Genomic DNA, 20,979 nt, shown 5'->3' with positions numbered 1-20,979 from the left:
CATTCACACAATAAAATCTAATACAGACTTAACAGAATGAGGTAGTTAAGAAAAGATGTTACAGGGGCGCCTGGGTAGCTCAGTGGGTTAGAGCCTTTGCCTTTGCCTCAGGTCATGATCTCAAGGTCATGGGATTGAGTCCCACATCAGGCTATCTTCTTGGTGGGGAGCCTGCTTCCCCCTCTCTCTGCCTGCCTCTCTGCCTAGTTGCAATCTCTATCTGTCAAATAAATAAATAAAATCTTAAAAAAAAAAAAAAAGATGCTATATCAGGGAAATACAAATCAAAACCACAATAAGATACCACCTCACACCAGTCAGAATAGCTAAAATTAACAAGTCAGGAAAAACAGATGCTGGCAAGGATGCGGAGAAAGTAAAACCCTCTGTTGGTGGGAATGCAAGCTGGTGCAGCCACTCTGGAAAACAGCATGGAGGTTCCTCAAAAAGTTGAAAATAGACCTACCCTACGACCCAGCAATTGTACTACTAGATATTTACACTAAAGATACAAATGCAGTAATCCGAAGGGGCACATGCACCTAAATGTTTATAGCAGCAATGTCCACAACAGTCCAACTATGGAAAGAACCTAGATGTTCATCAACAGATGAGTGGATAAAGAAGATGTGGTGTGTGTGTGTGTACACACACACACACACACACACACACACAATGGAATACTATGCAGCCATCAAAAGAAATGAAATCTTGCCATTTGCAACGACGTGGATAGAACTAGAGGGTATTATGCTTAGCAAAATAAGTCAATCAGAGAAAGACAATTATCATATGATCTCCCTGATATATCATATGATCTCCCTGATATGAGGAAGCTGAAGGGGTCAGGGGGTGGGAAAAGAATAAATGAAACAAGATGGGATCGGGAGGGAGACAAACCGTAAGAGACTCTTAATCTCACAAAACAAAGAGGGTTGCTGGGGGGAGAGGGGGAAGGGAGAGGACGGTGGGGTTATGGACACTGGAAAAGGTATGTGCTATGAAGCGTGTAAACCTGGGGATTCACAGACCTGTACCCCTGGGGCTAATAATACACCATATGTTAATAAAAATAATAATAATAAAAATAAGTAAAATTTTAAAAATAATAAATTTTTAAAAAAAGAAAAGATGCTGTAATACCATAAGTAAAAAAACAAAACTGTAAAACATGTAGAGGCACAAAAAAAGTTAAATAAAAACAGAACTTGTGACTATCACATTCTCTCTACAAGGAAAACTGAGGGCTACTAGCACAAGTTTTTAGGGAAAAATACCCCAAACTTGAAAGATATAAGTATTAAATCCTTAAGCTCTATTAAAAATAAGACAACAGGTCCAAAATGGAATTCCTTATGCTAAACTCCATATTACCAACTTGGACTTAGTTTTAGTCCTTCAAGAAATGGAAACTTAAACTAGTCAGTTAGGAATCACCTAACTAGCACTAGTTAGGTAATTTGCCTAAAAGACCTCTGCCATCTCTCCCAAAGGAAAGTAACTTTGCAATAATCAACCCAGTTTTTTGCCAGTTATAACTTTCTTATGCCCACGCCTTTCTGCTTGGAGATCTTTTCTATCTTGGAGCTCCTTTCTATCTGTGAGACTGGATAATGCCCAAATCAAACTGACTTTTGTTCAAATAAACAAAAATTGTAAAAGGCTCGGTTTATCTTCTAACGGTTCTCATATTTATTTTTATATTAAACTAATGTCTTACCTGTTATCACTGGTCTTAGATGTTTGGTTACTGAGTACAGTATGCTGTTTGGGAGCTGAACCTGTAATTTAATCAAGAAAGTGAGTTACACATTAAGCTTTGTACTACTTCTCCATCTAACAGCTGAAAATCATTTTAAAGAAAAAAGAGAACAATGCACTAAATGTTTTAATTTTAATAAAAACCATTTGATTAAATTAGAGTCCCTTTCTAGAAATCACTCTTCAGAAAAGGAGAATAAGGCAAGGCTCTACAGAGCCACTAAGAGATCCAATGGTAGATTAACAGTGTGTTTCTAGATTCACCAATCACTAGCACTGAATAATAAAGCAAACTGTGAAAACGCCTTTATCATTATACACACTCTAAATGTAAATTTCCTAATGGAAATGGGAACATAGCTTGTTTAAAAAAAATTGTAGTCCACAAGAAACAGTGAGTGTTGGTGAGGATGTGGAGAAAAAGGAACCCTCTTGCAGTGTTGGTGGGAATGCAACTTGGTAGAGCTACTGGGGAAAACAGTACACTGGTTCCTCAAAAAATTAAAAACAGAATTACCGTATGATCCAGTAATTTCACTACTGGGTATTTACCCAAAGAATACAAAAATACCAATTCAAAAAGATACATGCACCCCTATGTTTATTGCACCATTATTTAAAATAGCCAAATTGTAGAAGCAACCCATCAATAGATGAGTGGATAAAAAAGAATGGTATATATACATACATATAATGGAAAATTACTCAGCCACAAAAATGAATGAAATCTTGCCAGCTGCAACATGGATGGATTCAGAGGTGGTAACGCTAAGTGAAGTCAGTTAGAGAAAAATAAATACCATGTGATTACACTTATCTGTAGGAGTTTAAGAAAGAAAACAGAAAAAAAAGAGACAAAGACTCTTAAATATAGAGAACAAATTGGTAGTTACCACAGGGGAGGTGGGTAAAGGAATGGGTGAAACAGGTGAAGGGGATTAAGAGTATACTTATAATGAACACTAAGTGTAGAATCACTGAATCACTATACTGCATACCTGAAACTAATACAAAACTATGTTAATTATTCTGAAATTTTTAAATTGTAGCTTCTAAAGTTTTAATCACATTAATAAATAATGCAATAATGCATTTTTCCAGTGAATAAATAGTACATTTATCATATACTTCCCTTTCCTCCACTAAGAGAAAAGTTTAATAACATGCAATGAAAGACATTATCTGACCTCAACATACTGCTCCATGTATACCTTTCCTTTAGCAGGGAGAAACAGGAATTAGGAATTCCTTTTCTGTATTACCTCAGGCTTCATCTGATAAAGGTGAGCAAATCCCCATCCAACAGCTCAAACAATGTATTGTCAAAAAATTTTTACAAGGTCACACACAAAAAAGTCTTTGTATGGCATAACTGCCCAAATTGCAGCCTTGTGTTTTTTGTGTTTTGTTTTGTTTTTTTAAGTAAGGCTCAACTGAGCCAGCCAGTGCCCCTGCCGCATTTAAAAATCCTTTCAAAGACAGAACCACTAACATGGAAAAGTGAGTAATCAAGGGTTAAAGATAAGAATCTGAAGTGGAAAAACACAAATAGTCTTTGTACTTGAAAAATAAGCTCCTACCACTAACTTATGCAATTCAGTAAGTAATACTTCTCTAGAAAGTAAGTCATAAGCAAGATAAAATATTTAAAATAAACAAAAGAACTTTTGGTAGTGAGTCAAAGAATCTTAATTTATTATTTTTTTATTTACAATTTATCAATATATGTAAACTGGTACTTTATTTTTATACTTCATTCCCCAAAAATGTTTTAGGAAAACATTTAAAACATAAACAATGGATTTTCTAAAGGAAAAGTTAAAGTTATCCAAGTTAGTTGACATTTGGCTAATGTGCTTTTTTTGGTTTTAGACCCAATCTTATTGATCATCCAGGCCATTTTATTTTTTAATACCTAAGTAATTTAAACAAGCTAAGAAAGAAAAGCAATTCTACCCCAAAGAATGGTAGTAAAGATAAAAACAAAAAAGAATGGTGATAATCACACATTTGAAAAACACACACAATAGCTCAGAAGGATTTAACTGGCCTATATGGTAATCAGTACTGCTTTCTATCATGGTGACAAAAATACTTCTGAACACTGAGAAACCCAAAAAATATTTCCAAACTTTTACCTGGAAATTTATTCTCCCCTGTATCAATTTTTGCTTGGCTGAGCAGAGCCAAAACAGTAGAGGTATTTCCCACTGGATTGTTTTCAATCTTGGATTCCAAACACAGACTGAAATTCTAAATACACAAAATTCAAAACATTAATATTTCTTTCATATAAACCTTGGGGACTCATCCCAAGATACTTCCAGTGAATCTTAGCATACTAAAATTTAAGATATATATATATTCATTTTACCAGTGTATTATTCTTTTTAATGTAGTTAACAGAAAATTTTAAGTAGTATATGTGGTTCACTTTACATTTTTACTGGATAGTGCTGATGTAGAACCTTTCCCCCGTATCAACTCAACTCATTACTTAAATATTAACATTTTCCATGAAGTGTTCTCCAAGTTTCCCTATGCCATTTTTCCAATTTTGGAATAATTCTCCATCTATTTCATCTCTACCTCTTTCATGTCCTTATTACTACTATCAATTAGTTATTTGGTTTTGATTCATCTTCTGTAACTCTTTTCTTAAGATTTTTTTTTAAAGATTTTATTTATTTATGTGACAGACAGAGATCACAAGTAGGCAGGGAGGTAGGCAGAGAGAGAGGGGGAAGCAGGCTCCTCAGGACCCTGGGATCGTGACCTAAGCTGAAGGCAGAGGCTTTAACCCACTAAGCCACCCAGCCACCCCATTTTTTTTTTAAAGATTTATTTATCTGAGAGAGAGAGAGAAAGTGAGAGAGAGCATGAGAGGGCAGAAGGTCAGAGGGATAAGCAGACTCCCCATGGAGCTGGGAGCCGGATGTGGGACTTGATCCTGGGACTCTGAGATCATGACCTGAGCTGAAGGCAGTAGCTTAATCAACTGAGCCATCCAGGTGCCCTCATCTTCCGTAACTCTTAAGAGAGAAGATCATATTATATTTATCTTTGGATTCCCAAGATTCCCTAAATCAGAACACTGTCAAAGCTGATACTCAGTAAACTACCAAAAAAAAAAAAAAAAAACCCAAAACAACAACAACAACAAAAAAAACCCCACAAAACTCCACACTGTTAACATTGGCTGTATCTGTATTGTGATTATTACATTCAACATGTAACATTTTTTAATATTTTTGAAAAACTGAATGATTTTTGTCATTGAAAAAGCAGAAAAATTAAAAATAACAATGACAAATTACCAATTAATCTCCATTAAATAGGATGGAATTCAGTATATTACTGACTTAAAAAAATAAATCATAATATAACTGGGCTTTAAAATTCATAAAGTTCAAGTAATTTTTTTAAAGATTTCTTTATTTTAGAGAAAGAAAGCATGCGAGAGCAGGAGAGACCAAGAGTGCTAAGAGAGAGAGAGAGAATCTCAAGCAAACTCCCCACTGAGCAAGAAGCCTGACAAGGCACTCAATCCTAGAACGGAGATCATGACCTGAGCCAAAATCGAGTCATTCCGATGTTTCACCGACTTAGCCACCTACATGCCCCATGTTCAAATAATTTAAATTCTGTCCAAAGAATTAAAAGAAGGCCTATCAAATGCTTAGCCATATCAACCATCATTTCTCAGTACTGCTAAAATTGACATAAAAATTACAGGCAGCCATAGAAAAAGATTTTGTATGATGTAAGATTTGTTTTTATATTCTCCTTCCTCCTCTAGTATAACCCCGTGAGACACTGAAGCCAGTCAATTTCAGTTTAAATCCTAGCTCTACCACTTATAAGTCACTCTGGTAAGGTACGTGAATTTCTAAGCCTCACTCTGCTCACCTATAATATGTAGGTAATAAGAGAAACTACAGTGTAGATTGAGGTGACAATTGTTTGAAGCTCTCCTTTGACTAACAAAGAGGCAGTGCTCACCAAACGCTATTATGTTCTTAACCTAAAGCTATTATGATGGTTAAACTAAACTACCTCAATTCTTAGTGCTCATGGCAAGAAGAAAAATCTCTTAAAAGTGACTGCTATATTGGAAATTCCTTAAAAGTAGGAAACGCTTCCTCTTCTGTAGCCCTAGCAGAACTTCTTGGACACGGCAGACACAACTACATCTTCAACTGAATTGTTACCCAATTCCCTGGCCACTCTGTAAAAGTAATCATTATCACTGGTATTGGTGAAAACAGAAACAACCTGAAAGGGTTTTAGAAGAGGAAAACATAAACTGTGGTATACTCATTTACAACTATTAAAATACCCATGTATTGGTAAGTATCAAATGCTGACTGCACAAAACAAGTTGCCAAAAAAACCACACATACACACACCATTTTAGCATTTAACATTTAAACATTTAAAATACTGTAACATTACAAACACACAGAAAACATTTAAAACACAAACACTGCTAAGTATTCCTTCTGGATATACATGCACATACACAGTGAATTAATAAAAATAGAAAATGAGAAGATCCCCACCAACTTCACAAACACATTTAACTCTGGGAAGAGAGCTGAATGGAAAGAAGAGGGAGAATAATGGCTTTTACCTCTACCTGTAATGTACTTTCCTTATTTTAAAAAACCAGAATTCAATAAAATGTTAGTTTTTGTCAAATTTGGGTGGTAGACACAAGTATATTAGTGTCTGTAGTATTCTGAATGTTTTAAATATTCAAGAATTTACAAATGTAAATAAAATTTTTAACACAAGTTTCATAGGATGGTTTCTCACAATGCACCTCAAGAGACAGAGTATAATCCAAAGTACATTCCAGTAAAAGCAATATTATAGGTAAAAATAATGTGATCTAAGTAAGAATCTCTATTCTACTAGTTTACTCCAAAGGATTACATTTTCTTTTTTTTTTTTTCTTAAAGATTTTATTTATTTATTTGACAGACAGAGATCACAAGTAGGCAGAGACGCAGGCAGAGAGGGAGGAGGAAGCAGGCTCCCTGCTGAGCAGAGAGCCCGATGTGGGGCTCGATCCCAAGACCCTGAGATCATGACCTTAGCTGAAGGCAGAGGCTTAACCCACTGAGCCACCCAGGCGCCCCAGAATTACATTTTCTTATTCTTCAATATAATTCTCCACAAACTGAGGGTATTTTTTTAATTTTAGTGGACATGAAATGTTATATTAATTTCAGCTGTACAACAGTGATTCAACACCTCTCTATACATTATCCTATGCTCACAAGTGTAGCGACCATCCGTCATCATACAACACTACTACAATATCACTAACTATATTCCCTATACTGTACCTTTTATCCCCATGACTTACTTCACAAACTGAGTTTTGACATTTATGTAGCAAAGGAGTAGAAGATAAACTCCGCACTACAACTGGAATATAGATATCAATTTGCTGACAAAACATACTCTGAATACAAAGCTACCCCATCTCTGACGGAAGCCACTTGTTACTCACACTACCACTCACTACTTACTTCTAATTACTATCACTATTTGAATAATTATGTTCTAATTGATGCTTTCGTTCCCTTTTGTTCAGAAAATAAAATCTAAGAGTACCATATGGTATCTGCTCCCTTCTATTTGATTTGTACTCCACACGAACAGACAATGATCTATTTTCATGGCTTCTGGCATAAAGCCCAGACTCTTCAGTCATTCGAAGTTGCTTCTAGAACAAAAGATCTCTAAAGAGAACTTTAAATCATTCCCAAAACTTTGGGATGACTTGACTTTTTTCTCTGCTCACAGTGTTTTTTTCTCAAATGATCTAATGTTCAAAGTATGTAACTGTAGAAAAAAAAAAATGCTGGGCTGAGAATCAGAACACCTGAAAATTCAATCCTATTTGTGTCCTCAAACATGTGATCTAAATCACATTCCTCTACTGTGCTCAGTTTTCTCATTACCAAATTAAACAACTAAAACAAATTAGTCAAGTTCTTCAAATCTATATTATATTATAGAGCTCCATGGTTCTATGCATAAAAAATTTTCTACTTATTAGTTTATATATTGGGATTTTACCTGTGATTCAATTTGAAAAAAATTGCCTCAGATGCTTTTAGTTTCAAACTACTTCCTCAGATAATCAAAGTTTCTTCTAGCTATTAGATTCCCTTCCTTTTTTTTTTAAAGATTCTGTTATTCAATTTATTTTTCCATTTAAAAATTCTTCACCACTAATCTTAAATTGAAGTCTGAATTATTTACATCTTTCAGACATTTTATTTGTCCAACTGTTCAAAATGATCACAAAAGTCAAACTTAAAAGGCACCCATACTACTAGAAATGTTTAATTTTTTCAATTTTTATCAGGTGGTAAAAAGGGGTTGATCTGTGCCAGCTAAAATTAATTTTTAACAGTTTGGTCAGAATAAGGCCGAAGTTTAATTTTTATATTTTAGTCACTATGAAACATAGTTTCTGTGGTTACAATTAAAAGAAAAAGCAAATCAGCGTGTTGAAGAAAAGTTAGGGGGTAAGTGAATGGGCGAAATTAAGAAGGGAAGTGAGAAACACAGGTTTCCAGTCATGGAATAAACAAGTCATGGGAATAAAAGGTAAAGCATAGGGAATATAGTCAATATTATAATAGCATTGTATGGTAACAGGTGGTAACCACACTTGTGGTGAGCAAAGCATAACTTACAGATATGTTAAATCACTATGTTGTACACCAGAAACTAACAAAACGCTGTGGGTCAACTATGCTCAAAAAATTTTTTAAAAAGAAAAAGAAAAGTTAGAATTCAACAGGATTATGCTTCATATAAAATAAAAATGAAAGGCGAAAATAAGGAAGCAATGAGAAGCATTTATGTAAACATCAGACATCTAAAGCTACCACTAAGTTCTATCACTCACTACATGATTGAGTTAATAAAACACTATTAACAACTAAACAGGATACCTTAACAAATGACTCATCTTTTATGACTTGATTCTTAAACTAAAATATGCTAAAATTTAACAGCTAGTATTCAGGTACCTCTACTGCACATAATAAAAATAAATTACCTTATCTGGTGCTGATTCAAAAGAATCTTTCCTCTGGTTATCCAAAGGTGGGTCAGGAGGTGGTTTTATCTGATTATCCAAATGGCAATTTTCAGAAGACCTTTTTGTGGTTTTATTAACTTCAACTGTAACATCATTAGTTTTAACTTCTTCAGAATTAATTTCTTTCATTTCCTCCTGCTGGCAAGCTGTATTTTTATCGTTATGTAGTTTTGTCCCTAAAAATGTACTTTGAGTAGTTGGATGATGCATTTCTAAGGCTGGGAGTGAAAAACTGGTTCGTATTAAGCCCAATTTAGGGGAAACTTGAGAGTCCAACTTATTTTGCTGCACAGAGTTAAATTTTGAGAGTTTAATTTTAGTCCAGTTGGAGTTCTTTTTAGTTGAGTTGCTTATTCCATTTAGTATACATTTCACAGGCTTTGTTTTTCTACTGGGAAAGAAACGATTACATTGAACATCCTGATTGGTTTCCTTCTGATGAAGTATTTGTCTTTCATTATCAGTCTCTTCCAATTTTATTTCTGTAGGCTTCTCCTCCTTTACAGTTTCCATTTGTGAAGATTCCTTTTTTACCTCTACAGTATCAGACTCAATCTCACCAGCAATTTCTTCACAGAGCTGAAGAATGCTACCTCGTTTGCTCTTTCCCGCTTGCTCCAGCTCATTATCTACCCTTTCTTCAGGCACTGACGGCTGTGGACTTTTTTGGGATTTTGCACTAGTATTCACTTGTGTATAAACGGACTTCACCTCATTCTTTTCAGAGACTGCTGAAGTAACCATTTTTGATCTTCTTATCTCAGAAGTTACAGGCACAGATTTTATTTCCTCTTTTCTAGTGTTCTTCTGAAGACATTTTTCAGATCCTTTTGTGCACTGAGAACTGCAAGTAGAAGCTGTTTGATGCTCTACTTTGCGTTTTTTTCCTTTGGGGGAATTTATTACTTCATTAATTACTAGATTTTCATCCTCTTTAGAATCAGACTTTATTTCCGGTACTTTTCTTTTCACATGTTTTTGACTTGCTTTAGCTTTGTTAGATTTACTTTGAGAATTGTTACAGTGCTCTTTCCTTGGTGGCAAAGTCTGTTTAACTGCTTGAACTTGACCCTGAATTTCTCTATTACGCAGAGACCTCGTTGAAACTTCTGTTAACTGTTGTAGTCTTTGTGATCTCCGGTTAAGCTGTTCATTCGATTTAGGAGTTCCATGCACTGACTTTTTCTGAGGTAATTTCTTCTTTTTTGTAGATTCTTGTTGTGAATTTCCCTTCACAGTCACCATATTTTTATTAATGGATTTACTAGCTTTTTTATCATTGGACGTGGCTTTTGCTGACCTTGTACTCATGCATGTTCCTAATCCAGGTTGATTTATTTTACTCTCACTAGAAGATTTAACCAGTGATTTTACAGCTTCCTTTGGACCTGATTTTTTTGCCAGATTCGTTTGAGAACCTTGAATTTGTGTTTCTAAATTCTTATCTTCACTTTTTCTAACAACATTAGAGGAATTTTCTTTTGATTTCTCCTGAATGGACATCATTCCTGAGTAAGGTCCTCCTTTTCTGAGTAGTTTTTGGGAGAATTTTCGTGTCCTGATAGGTGAGAATGCTGAATGTCTAGTATTATTACTGAGGAGGTCTTAAAAATCAACTTTGAGGCTGATGAACATTTTCAACAAAAATACTAGTTTGCTTCAAGTAAGGTTTCGGTCATCCCTAGGACATGAGAAAATCTGATATGAAGGCTGAAAGATATTTGCTTTACTGCTGGACAAGACAATAGAAATTTGAGGACAATTTAATTCTAATTTGATATTTTAAGAACTTTTTGTGAAATAAAAATTCAGGTTCAATCTGTTTTGCTAATTTTTCAATTAATAATGGTTTTCAGGCCTAGCCCTATTACTGGAAGAATTATTTATCACTGACCTGTTTTGACAAAGATTTTGAAACCTTTTTTCTTCTGAAGTCTACAGTTACTGGACTTCGATTCACTTGAAACATGTCTTACAGCTAACAGGTTTCTTTCCTTGTTTGCTGAGACTGTTAGTTTAAAGTTCTTATCTAACCTCTTTCGTTTAATAAAATACTCTATTAATATAGATTTCCTTTTGTGCTGCCATTTCTGAAAAATTAAAAAAAATTAAAATTAAATTTTGTACAATCCAAGAAATATGGCAATGCTAATACTATACAGAAATAATATTGATTTATATAAAGCCTACTTCTCCTTTTTAATTATTTAGTCTGTATATTTAAGACGAACAGAATAAAGTATCTCAAAGTACATTCTTGTAAGTAAATGGTAACTTGTTTTACATAAGCATAGGATAGTTGAAATCAGTTTATTCCTTGAAGCTACTTACAATTCTTTTCCCACAAGACAGAATTGATCTTTCAGCCACCATAACTCATGAGAATTTGGCAAACTCATTCCTTAAAGTATCCTCTTAACACGTTACACAGCACCTAAAAAAAAAAAATTTTTTTTAAGTGTTTAAAAGGTGCAAAGATGTAAATTATTCATTCACCATTCATCAAATACAACACTCCACAACTTTATGATGTCCTATCATTAGTCTTTATACATACCACTTAGTTTTAGTATTTCTAACCTTAAGTAAATGGTCCATTTTATGTTTTAAAAAAACAAATTTAAAATATAAAACACAATTCATAATAGTAAAATCCTATTTTGAGGGAAAAGAGTACACATAACAACTTGTACATAGAAAATCACTGATACACAGTTAAAAAGGCAGATTTAAACAAACATTTTGCTCTACTCTCATGGAAAACCTACTTTAAAAAAGCAATAGATTAACAGAAGACAAAACCATAAACCCAAAGGATAAAGAAAAGAGTAAATGGTAAAAATAAAATATGGAAGCTACAAAGAATAACAAATAATAACCTCTAGACTCAAGAAAACTTGAATCTTAAGCTGGAAATGGGGAAAGCTAAGAAGCAGCCCTCCGCAGAATCCCCAAAAACTCAGGACTGCCAGTCCCAAGCTCCAAAGGAGATGAGGATGAAAATAGGACTCAAAAAAGCAGAAAGAGGGGCACCTGGGTGGTGGCTCAGTCGTTAGGCATCTGCTTTTGGCTCAGTCATGATCCCAGGGTCCTGGGATGGGCAGGAAGCCTGCTTCTCCCTCTCCCACTCCCCTGTGTTCCCTCTCTCACTGTGTCTCTGTCAAATAAATAAATAAAATCTTAAAAAAAAAAAAAAAGGCAGAAAAATTCCAAGACTGCCATTCCAATTACTAGGACCAGAAAACTGCCCTGCATCCCTTAAGACCCTGGTATAAATCTCTAGAAAGAGTGTAACAAAAAGTATTTGGTCTGGGGCACCTGGGTGGCTCAGTGGGTTAAGCCTCTGCCTTTGGCTCAGGTCATGATCTCAGAGTTCTGGAATCAAGCCCCGCATCGGGCTCTCTGCTCAGCAGGGAGCCTGCTTCCTCCTCTCTCTCTGCCTGCTTGCCTGTCTACTTGTGATCTCTATCTGTCAAATAAATAAATAAAATCTTAAAAAAAAAAAAAGTATTTGGTCTGAGGGCTCACGAGTGACAGGTAAGGGCAGAAGTATCATACTGACAATAAAGGAAATAAGTAGGAGTACACACAGAGCTGAGACCTACTCCCCCTCCCTAAAGTCCTCCCTGCACACTGAGAAACTCCTTGAAGAAGCAGCCCAGCCTGTACCTTCCTTGAAGGAAACTGGAAGACCGTTTTTTAATGAATTTGACATGCCTAGAGATAAAAGAACTAAAAAAATACCCAGTAAGTGTGCACATGCATGTGCACACACACACACATTTAGATCCTACAGTTAAGAACCTACCAGCCCACGCACCATCCAAACAGACAAAACTTCCAAGTCAGTTTTTAGTGTCTCACTTGCAACTCTGAGCAAATAAACAAGAATCATAATATATGAGCAAAACCTTAAAATTAAAAAACAAAAAACAGAAAAAACAAATAGCTTGGCAGAAACTATGGAAAGCCAAAAACTAAAAATAAGCTAATCTATCAATGAAACAAATATACAAGAACATTCACAATAAAAAAGAACACATAAAAATTAAAAACATAAAAGAAATGAAAAGAGTCAATAAAAGCATTGTAAGAGTGGTGCGTGCTTGAGTGGCATAATCAGTTAAGTGTGTGACTCTTGGTTTTGGCTCAGGTCATGATCTCAGGGCTGAGCTCCACAAGAGTCTCTGTGCTCAGCACAGTCTACTTAGGACTCCCTCTCCCTCTGCCCCTCCTCTACATGTGCTCATGTGCACACTAAAATAAATAAATCTTAAAAAATAAAAAAGCATTAGAAGATAAAAGTAAGAAGATCTCCTATAAAATAGAGATGTCAAATAGGAAACAAAAGAAAATTAAAGGACTATCCAAAGAGATCCAACAATCCAGCAACTGGGATTTTAGAAAAAAAGAAAAAAAAAAAAACCCTAAGAATTCAGGAAATTTTCCTAGTACTGAAAGAAATTAGTTTCTGGGAATTTTTTTTTTTTAAAGATTTTATTTATTTACTTGAGAGAGACAGAGATAGCAACAGAGATAAGAGAGAGCATGAGCAGGGAGAAGACGTGAGAAGCAGTCTCCCCAGAGCCTGATGTAGGGCTTGATCCCAGGACCCTGGAATCATGACCTGAGACAAAGGTAGACGCTTAACTGACCGTGCCACCAGATGCCTGAGTTTCCAGATTTAAAGGGCCAAGAGCACCAAGTACAATGGATTAAAAAAAAGATGTTAAGGAGTGCCTGGGTGGCTCAGTAAGTTAAGCACCTGCCTATGGCTCAGGTCATGATCCTGAGGTCCAGGGATCGAGTCCCACACTGGCCCCATTGTTTAGCAAGAGTCTGCTTCTCCATCTGCCTGCCACTCTCCCTGCTTATGCTTGTTCCCTCTGACAATAAAATCTTTTTTTAAAAAAAGTCAAAAATGTATCATGAGGACAAGAAGCTTCTAGGAAGGGGGAAAAAAATCTTGATCACATACATATTACACACGCAAATTATTATCTGCAAGGAAGAAAAAACAAAATTATTAGTATGTGAATTTATAAAGGAGAATAAATTTTAAAAATTAAAAATCAAAACCAAAAGCTTTAAATAATCAGCTGAAATACGTAATAGAAGAAAATCACATGCCAGTTTATAACACACATACACAAATAAAACTTAGAAAGCGAGTATAGATCTGTGTCACTTACTTGTAATAATTAATAATTTAGTTCCAACAAATCAATAGACAAGAGAAAGTAGAGACTCCAAAAATAGGCCCAAGTGCATAAGAGAAGCTGGTACATATAAAGGTAGTATTAATTACTCTCAAATTAATGAAGAAAAGATTATTCAACAACTGGTGTCAGGACAAGCAGATAACCATCTGGGTAATTTTGGTTTAAGAGTGCAGTTATATCCAGGAAAAATTTAACCATTAAAAGTTAAGCAGAAGTTAAAATACAGCAAATTAAAATGTGCGAGAATTTTTTTTAATGAGAAGAACTAGTTTATTGTAACTTGTACAATATCCTAGTTATACTTGATTTTAGAAAAATAGACAAACTTTTGCTCTACTCTTTCAAAGTTTTTTTTAATTGACAAAGTAGGAAAATTTGTCACTCCCCCCACACTTTCCAGAAAGTCCTTCAAAAAAGTTAGACTGAAATATTTTTCAGTATATTCTACTGTAATGATGATGATCTTTTGGGGGGGCAGTTAAAAGGTGTCTGTTTTTTTCTTAATTAACATATAATGTATTGTTTCAGGGGCACAGGTCTGTGATGCATCAGACTTACACAATTCACAGCACTCACCATAGTACATATCCTCCCCAATGTCCATCACCCAGCCATCCCACCCCTCCCACCCCCCTCTACTCCAGCAACCCTCAGTTTGTTTCCTGAGATTAAGAGTCTCTTATCTCTTATGGTTTGTCTCCCTCTCTGGTCTCGTCTCATTTCGTTTTTCTCTTCACTTCCCCTATAATCCTCTGTCTTGTTTCTCAAATTCCTCATATCAGAGAGATCATATGATAATTGTCTTTCTCTGATTAACTTATTTTGCTTAGCATAATGCCCTCTAGTTCCATCCACATCATTGCAAATCGCAAGATTTCATTTTCTGATGGCTGCATAATATTCCATTGTATATATACACCACATCTTCTTTATCCATTTCATCTGCTGATGGACACCAAGGCTCTTTCCATAGTTTGGCTATTGTGGACACTGCTGCTATAAACATTCAGGTGCACGTGCCCCTTCAGATCACTACATTTGTATCTTTGCGGTAAATAAAATGTGGGAGAATTTTAACATTTATTTGCAGAGTGGGAAAAACTTTCAAACCTTGTCAGAATATTCAGAAGCCAGATTGGAGGAACAAAACTAGGAAAATACACTGGCAAGAAATAGCAAAAGCTAATTACCATGATATATTCACAGGAAGAAACCACAGATGGCTGGTATGATAATAACAGAAAAATTTAAGTTAGAACCAAAACAAAACACCATTTTTCAGCTATCAGACTGGCCAAAGATCAGGAAGTTTAACAACGCAGTCTTGGCAAAGGTTTGTGACAGGTACTGTCACATTAGTGCAGATAATTCAATGTCTACACAGGTCAATTAGGCAGTATGTATCAAATTATAAATGTTAAATTTCAAACAATTCCACTTCCAGGACTTTATATTATAGACACATGCACAAGTGCTCAAAAACACAAATAAATATAAAATTACAACACTGTATCGAGAGACTGAGTACCCCAGCAAACAGACAACACTATAAGCTACTTACATAACCGACTGAATTATATATACTACCAACAGAATACCATGCAGTCATATCAACTCAATTCCAAACAAAATTTCCAGTCATTTTATACAGAAACTGACAAACTGATTTTAAAACTTGCATGAAATAGAAGAAACTATGTACAAGTCTAGTCAAAAAGCCTTTAAAAATTTTTTGTGTAATACTGATATTTTTTGTGTAATAGTGGTACTATTAAACTTTAGTAAATCTACAGTAATCAAGACACTCTAATACTGATAAAGGAAACAGAGATCAATGGAATAGAGAATCCAAAAAACAGACCCATACATTTATGATCAGTTGGTTTTATTTTTTTTTAAGATTTTATTTATTTATTTGACAGAGAAACAGCAAGAGAGGAAACACAACAGGAGAAGTGGGAGAGGGAGAACCAGGGAGCCTGATGTGGGGCTCAATCCCAGGACCCGACCACGACCCAAGCCAAAGGCAGACGCTTAACAAGCCAGACAGGCACCCCTAATTTTATTTTATTTTTATTTGATCAATTGGTTTTCAGCAAAAGTGCCAACACAAATCCATGGGGAAAACAAAGTCTGAAAAAATGGTGCTAGAACTACTGGCAATCTAAATCGAAGGCAGAAAAAAAAAATTTTGTTTTGTTTTGTTTTGTTTTGTTTTTGGGCATGAATCCTACCCATCCTACATATGACCATGTAAAAACCATCTTCAAAAATCTTCAAAGCAGGGGCACCTGAGTGGCTCAGTCAGTTAAGTGCCCAACTCTTATCTTCAGTTCAGGTCATGATATCAGGGTTGGAGACCAAGCCCCACATCTGGCTCTGTGCGGAGCAGGGAGTCTGCTTGAGATTCTCTCCCTCTGCCTCTGCCCCTGCCCCTCCCCACCTCTCTCTCTCTCTCTCTCTCTCGTTCATGTGCTCTAAAATAAATAAATAAATATTTTTTAAAAATCCTCAAAGCAGCTCTATGCACAGTAACCAAAATCGGGGGTGAGGGACCCAAAAATCAGATGAATGGGTCAATAAAATGTAGTATGTCAATAATATAGTAGAAAAATAGTCAGCAATCCAAAGGAACAAACTATTAGAACTATATGATGAACCTCACAACCATTATGGTGAGTAAGAAAGGGTAGACACTAAGACTACATAATGTAGCATTCCACTTGAAATTCTAAAAAAAAAGCAAACTATATAGTTGACCCTTGAGCAAAGCAGAGGTTGGAGCACTAAACCCCAATGCAGTCAAGAATCTGCATAGTAACTTTGGACTCCAAAATGTGACACTAATATAGCCTACTTTGACTAGAAGCCTTGTCAATAACATATATGGTCAATTATCACAAATTTTGTGATATATGCATTATATACCATATTTTAAACAATAAAACTAGAGAAAAGAAAATGTTAAGAAAATCATAAGGAAAAGAAAATAAATTTACAGTACTGCATGTATTTATTGATACCATTAGTTTACATCATTGATTTACAAGATGAATCATCAGTCAGGACCTACATCAATATTGTCCTAAATAATACAAAACACAATAAATGTTATATGCTATTACTAACATCAGACATCAAAACTGAAAAATGTTTAAAAGAAATGTGTATTTACTTACAGATATAACAATTCACACACTGATAATGAAGGAGCAATATGACTGCTTTACAACACCCTAGCATAACTGATAGCTGCTTCACCCTGGACTAGTATATACACCAATGAATGAATCATTATACAATTTTTCTGTCATCCAGTATTACAGTCATATTCATTAACACAACACTGCAAATACATCTTTTCTAAAAACCACTTACCTGTGATGATATAGGTTGATAAAGTTTCTCCAATTTTAAGAGAGAGAGGCATACTGTAATGTAATTCTTTGAAAGCATAGTTCTAAAACAGTAAGAAAACTAACACATTATTAATTTTATATTAAATATCACTCACCTTATGCCTACATAAGGATAGGCTATCCACTTCCATATAAGTCTTGTACATGATTTTCTACACGATGAACACTTAAGCAATGATGATGAGGATGATGACAGAAAACGTCTCAGACAGTTCTTGCCATACAGTTATTAGATTCTCACACGAAGACACACACACACAACAGATAAGTTTATTAACTGTATGGCATGATGATTATTTACTATTCATTAAATGGAAGTGGATCATCATAAATGTCTTCATTCTTGTTTTCACTCTTCACACTGAGTAGGCAGAGGAAGAGGAAGAAGAGGAGGGGTTGGTTTTGGTGTCTCAGGGATAGCAGAAGAGGTGAAGGTGAAAAGAGAGGCAGGAGAGGCAAGCCAACTTGGTGTACTTTACAGAAATACACTGTCATTTCTGTCTGACATTTTTGCTTTTTCATCTCTTAAAAATGTTTCTAATGCAGTACCAGTCCTCCTTTTACCATTCGCTTTCGTTTCAGTGCCCATGTCCTATGAGAAGTCAAAAGCAGTCTTGAATAATTAGAATCCTACCAGACTGTCTAATGTCAACTGTTTTCTGGCACTGCTTCATTCACATTTTCCTCTTCACTGTCTGGTTCAGATGTATTTATCCTTATCAAGTCATCTTTTGTTAATTCCCTTTGTGTGGCATCTATTAGCTCTTGAATTTCTCCAAGATCCGTATCTTAAAACCCTTCACACCCCCACCTTCTTTTGCCATGTCCACAATCTCTTTCAGGATTTCCTTGACTGGCTCTGTTGTAAATTCTGTGAAGTCATACACAAGTTCTAGACATATTTTTCCTCCTGCAGAAATTTACTGTTTGGGGCTTTGTGGTTTTCATGGCTTATTCTATAAACAATGATGGCATCCTCAATGATGTAATCCTTCCAGACTTTCATAATGATCTATTAGGGTCTCTTTGAAAATCCTTACTAGACAGTACCATGTGTGGAGAGCCTTAAAGGTCCTTAAGACCTCCTGATCTAGAGGCTAAATCAGAGATGTTGTGCTTAGGGTCATGTAGACCACTTTGATGCCTTTGGTGTTGAACTCATCAGATTCTGAGTGCCCAGGGACATTGTCTAAGATCAAAAGAACTTTAAAAGGCAGTGCCTTACTGTCAAGGTACTTTCTGATGTAAGAAAGAAAGCACTGATGGAACCAATCCCAAAAAAGGATTCTCATTTTCCAGGCCTTTTTGATGTACAACCAAATCTCTGGCTGGGGTGGCCTGCTTGCTCAGACAGTAGAACATGAGACTCTTGATCTCAGGGCTGAGTTCAAGGCCCACCTTGGATGTAGAGATTTAAAAAGTCGGGCAGCTGGTGTTTATCTTTTCCCTTCAAGGTCTGGAGATTAACAGTTTTATAAATAAGGACAGTCCTGGTCATAAACCCAATTGCACTTGCACAAAACAGTACAGTTAGCCAACCCCTTCTTGTAGCTTACTTTTTGTCTGCATTAAGAAAAACCGTTCAGGAGGCACCTGAGTGGCTCAGTGGGTTAAGCCTTTGCCTTCGGCTCAGGTTGTGGTCTCAAGGTCCTGGAATCAAGCCCTACATCGGGCTCTGTGCTCAGCGGGAAGCCTGCTTCTCCCTCTCTCTTTGCCTGCCTCTCTGTCTACTTGTGATCTCTCTCTCTGTCAAATAAATAAATAAAATCTTAAAAAAAAAAAAAACTGTTCAGGCAAATATCCTTCCTTTCTTCTCAGTGATTTTCTTAATGGTATTTGGGAACTCATCTGCTGCTGCCTCTTGGTCGACAGAAGCTGCTTCTCCTATTTTCTTGACATTTTAAAAATCAAACCTTTTTCTAAAATTATCAAACCATCCTCTGCGGGCACTAAATTCTCCAGCTTTAGAGCCCTTCACCTTCCTTTTGCTTTAAGTTGTCCTAAATGACTTCACCTTTCCTCAAATCATACTGGAATCTATGGGTATGCCTTTCTTAGAGCAGTCAGACAACCACATAAAAGCTGCATTTTCAATATGAGATAAAAAGGTATTTCAAAAAGTCTAAGGTTTTGACACTTCTGGCGTAACTACAGCAATAGCTTCACGAATTTCCTTCTCTTTTCCTATATGGTCCTTACACTGGATTCATTTATCTTGAACTGGTGGGCAACTGTAGCTGCAGGCCTCAATCTATGGTACTTATCAAACAACTCAACTTTTTTCTTGTAAGGTCATCCCTTCTCTCTGCTTCTTGGGAGTACTTCCAGCACCACTAGTGGTACTTCAAATGGCTCCCCTGGTGGTTTTTAAGGTTTACAGTATTGCACTAAACGTGATGAGAAATACGCAACAACTGCCAAGATCACTTTTTACTGTGATATGCGATTTACTGCAGAGACAAACTGCTCAGAGATGATTAGCATCACACGGTGTTTTAAGCAGACTCCTATACCTGAGCTCACCAAAACAGCAACATAAGATGGCTATGAAATTATTACAGTAGTAGAGTATATATTATAGTTAATTTTATGCAGTTATGATTTAATACTGCATCTTTATGTTTGTTTACATTTTTTACAGTGGATGATGCAATGTATGTTAAGTGTCTATACACATTTTAATAAATTTTAACTTAAATATATCTGAATATTTTATGGTAGCAAGTAACGAGCTACATATATTTTATGCATTTACGAAACACCTAAATTTTTTATTTTTTCAGTATTTCTAAGCTACATGGTTTATCTGCAAGCTTTTTTTTAAACTGCCACAAATCTCAAAAAATTTTCCAATATATTGTTGAAGAGATCCACATAAATGGGCACAAACAATTCAAGCACATGTTGTTCAAGGGTCAACTGTAATCGACAATAAAAGACAGCAGATGAATCATGCCCTAAGGTCAGGAGAGAAGTAGAGATAGTCTTTTGGAAGTGATAGAGATGTTCTATGTCTTGACTTGTATGTAATGGTGGTTTCAAGAGTGTGTATATCTGTCAAAACCCACCAAATTGTACAGTTTAAGAGAGTGAAATTTACTGTACATAAATTATACTTTCATAAAGCTGTCAAAAAATAGTGCTGTAAATAACTGAAATGGACCTATACCTGCAACTAAGAAGCATTGTTAAATCAAAAAACAGCAAGGTGCAGAAGGTAAAAAAAAATAATAATTTTTTAGAAAAAGAGGGAAATTCATAGAAACATGCTTGCTTATGCACACAACAAGTATGGAAAGATACATAATAAATATAATAGTGAAGATTTCTGGGAAAAAGAACTATAAAACCAGTGTCAGCAGTGTGAAAAGCTTACTTTTCACTATACACCCACTCAAATGTTTTATTATGTAGACATATAACCTAATCAAAATTAAAATATATTTCT

General features: G+C 35.4%; 1 protein-coding gene across 7 annotated transcripts in view; it reads right to left on the bottom strand.

Moving 5' to 3' along the window:
- The window catches only part of ESCO1 (establishment of sister chromatid cohesion N-acetyltransferase 1), a 77,799-nt gene that overhangs the window by 38,800 nt on the left and 18,020 nt on the right, over positions 1-20,979 (bottom strand). For 4 of the 7 annotated variants that reach the window (XM_044243304.1, XM_044243305.1, XM_044243298.1 and 1 more), the window contains exons 3-7: positions 17,627-17,892; positions 11,222-11,324; positions 8,849-10,980; positions 3,900-4,014; positions 1,721-1,781 (exon numbers count right to left, since the gene is read on the bottom strand). In XM_044243304.1, coding sequence (XP_044099239.1) covers positions 1,721-1,781; positions 3,900-4,014; positions 8,849-10,396 — 1,724 coding nt within the window. In that variant the 5' untranslated portion in view covers positions 10,397-10,980; positions 11,222-11,324; positions 17,627-17,892. The remainder of the gene's footprint in view (positions 1-1,720; positions 1,782-3,899; positions 4,015-8,848; positions 10,981-11,221; positions 11,325-17,626; positions 17,893-20,979) is intronic. The other 3 variants (XM_044243302.1, XM_044243303.1, XM_044243300.1) reach the window with 3 other exon arrangements.

This window comes from Neovison vison, chromosome 3, assembly GCF_020171115.1.
Source record: "Neovison vison isolate M4711 chromosome 3, ASM_NN_V1, whole genome shotgun sequence".
Classification (NCBI taxonomy): domain Eukaryota; kingdom Metazoa; phylum Chordata; class Mammalia; order Carnivora; family Mustelidae; genus Neogale; species Neogale vison.
The sequence above is the reverse complement of the archived record's forward strand: the minus strand, read 5'-3'. Positions and strand labels throughout refer to the sequence as shown.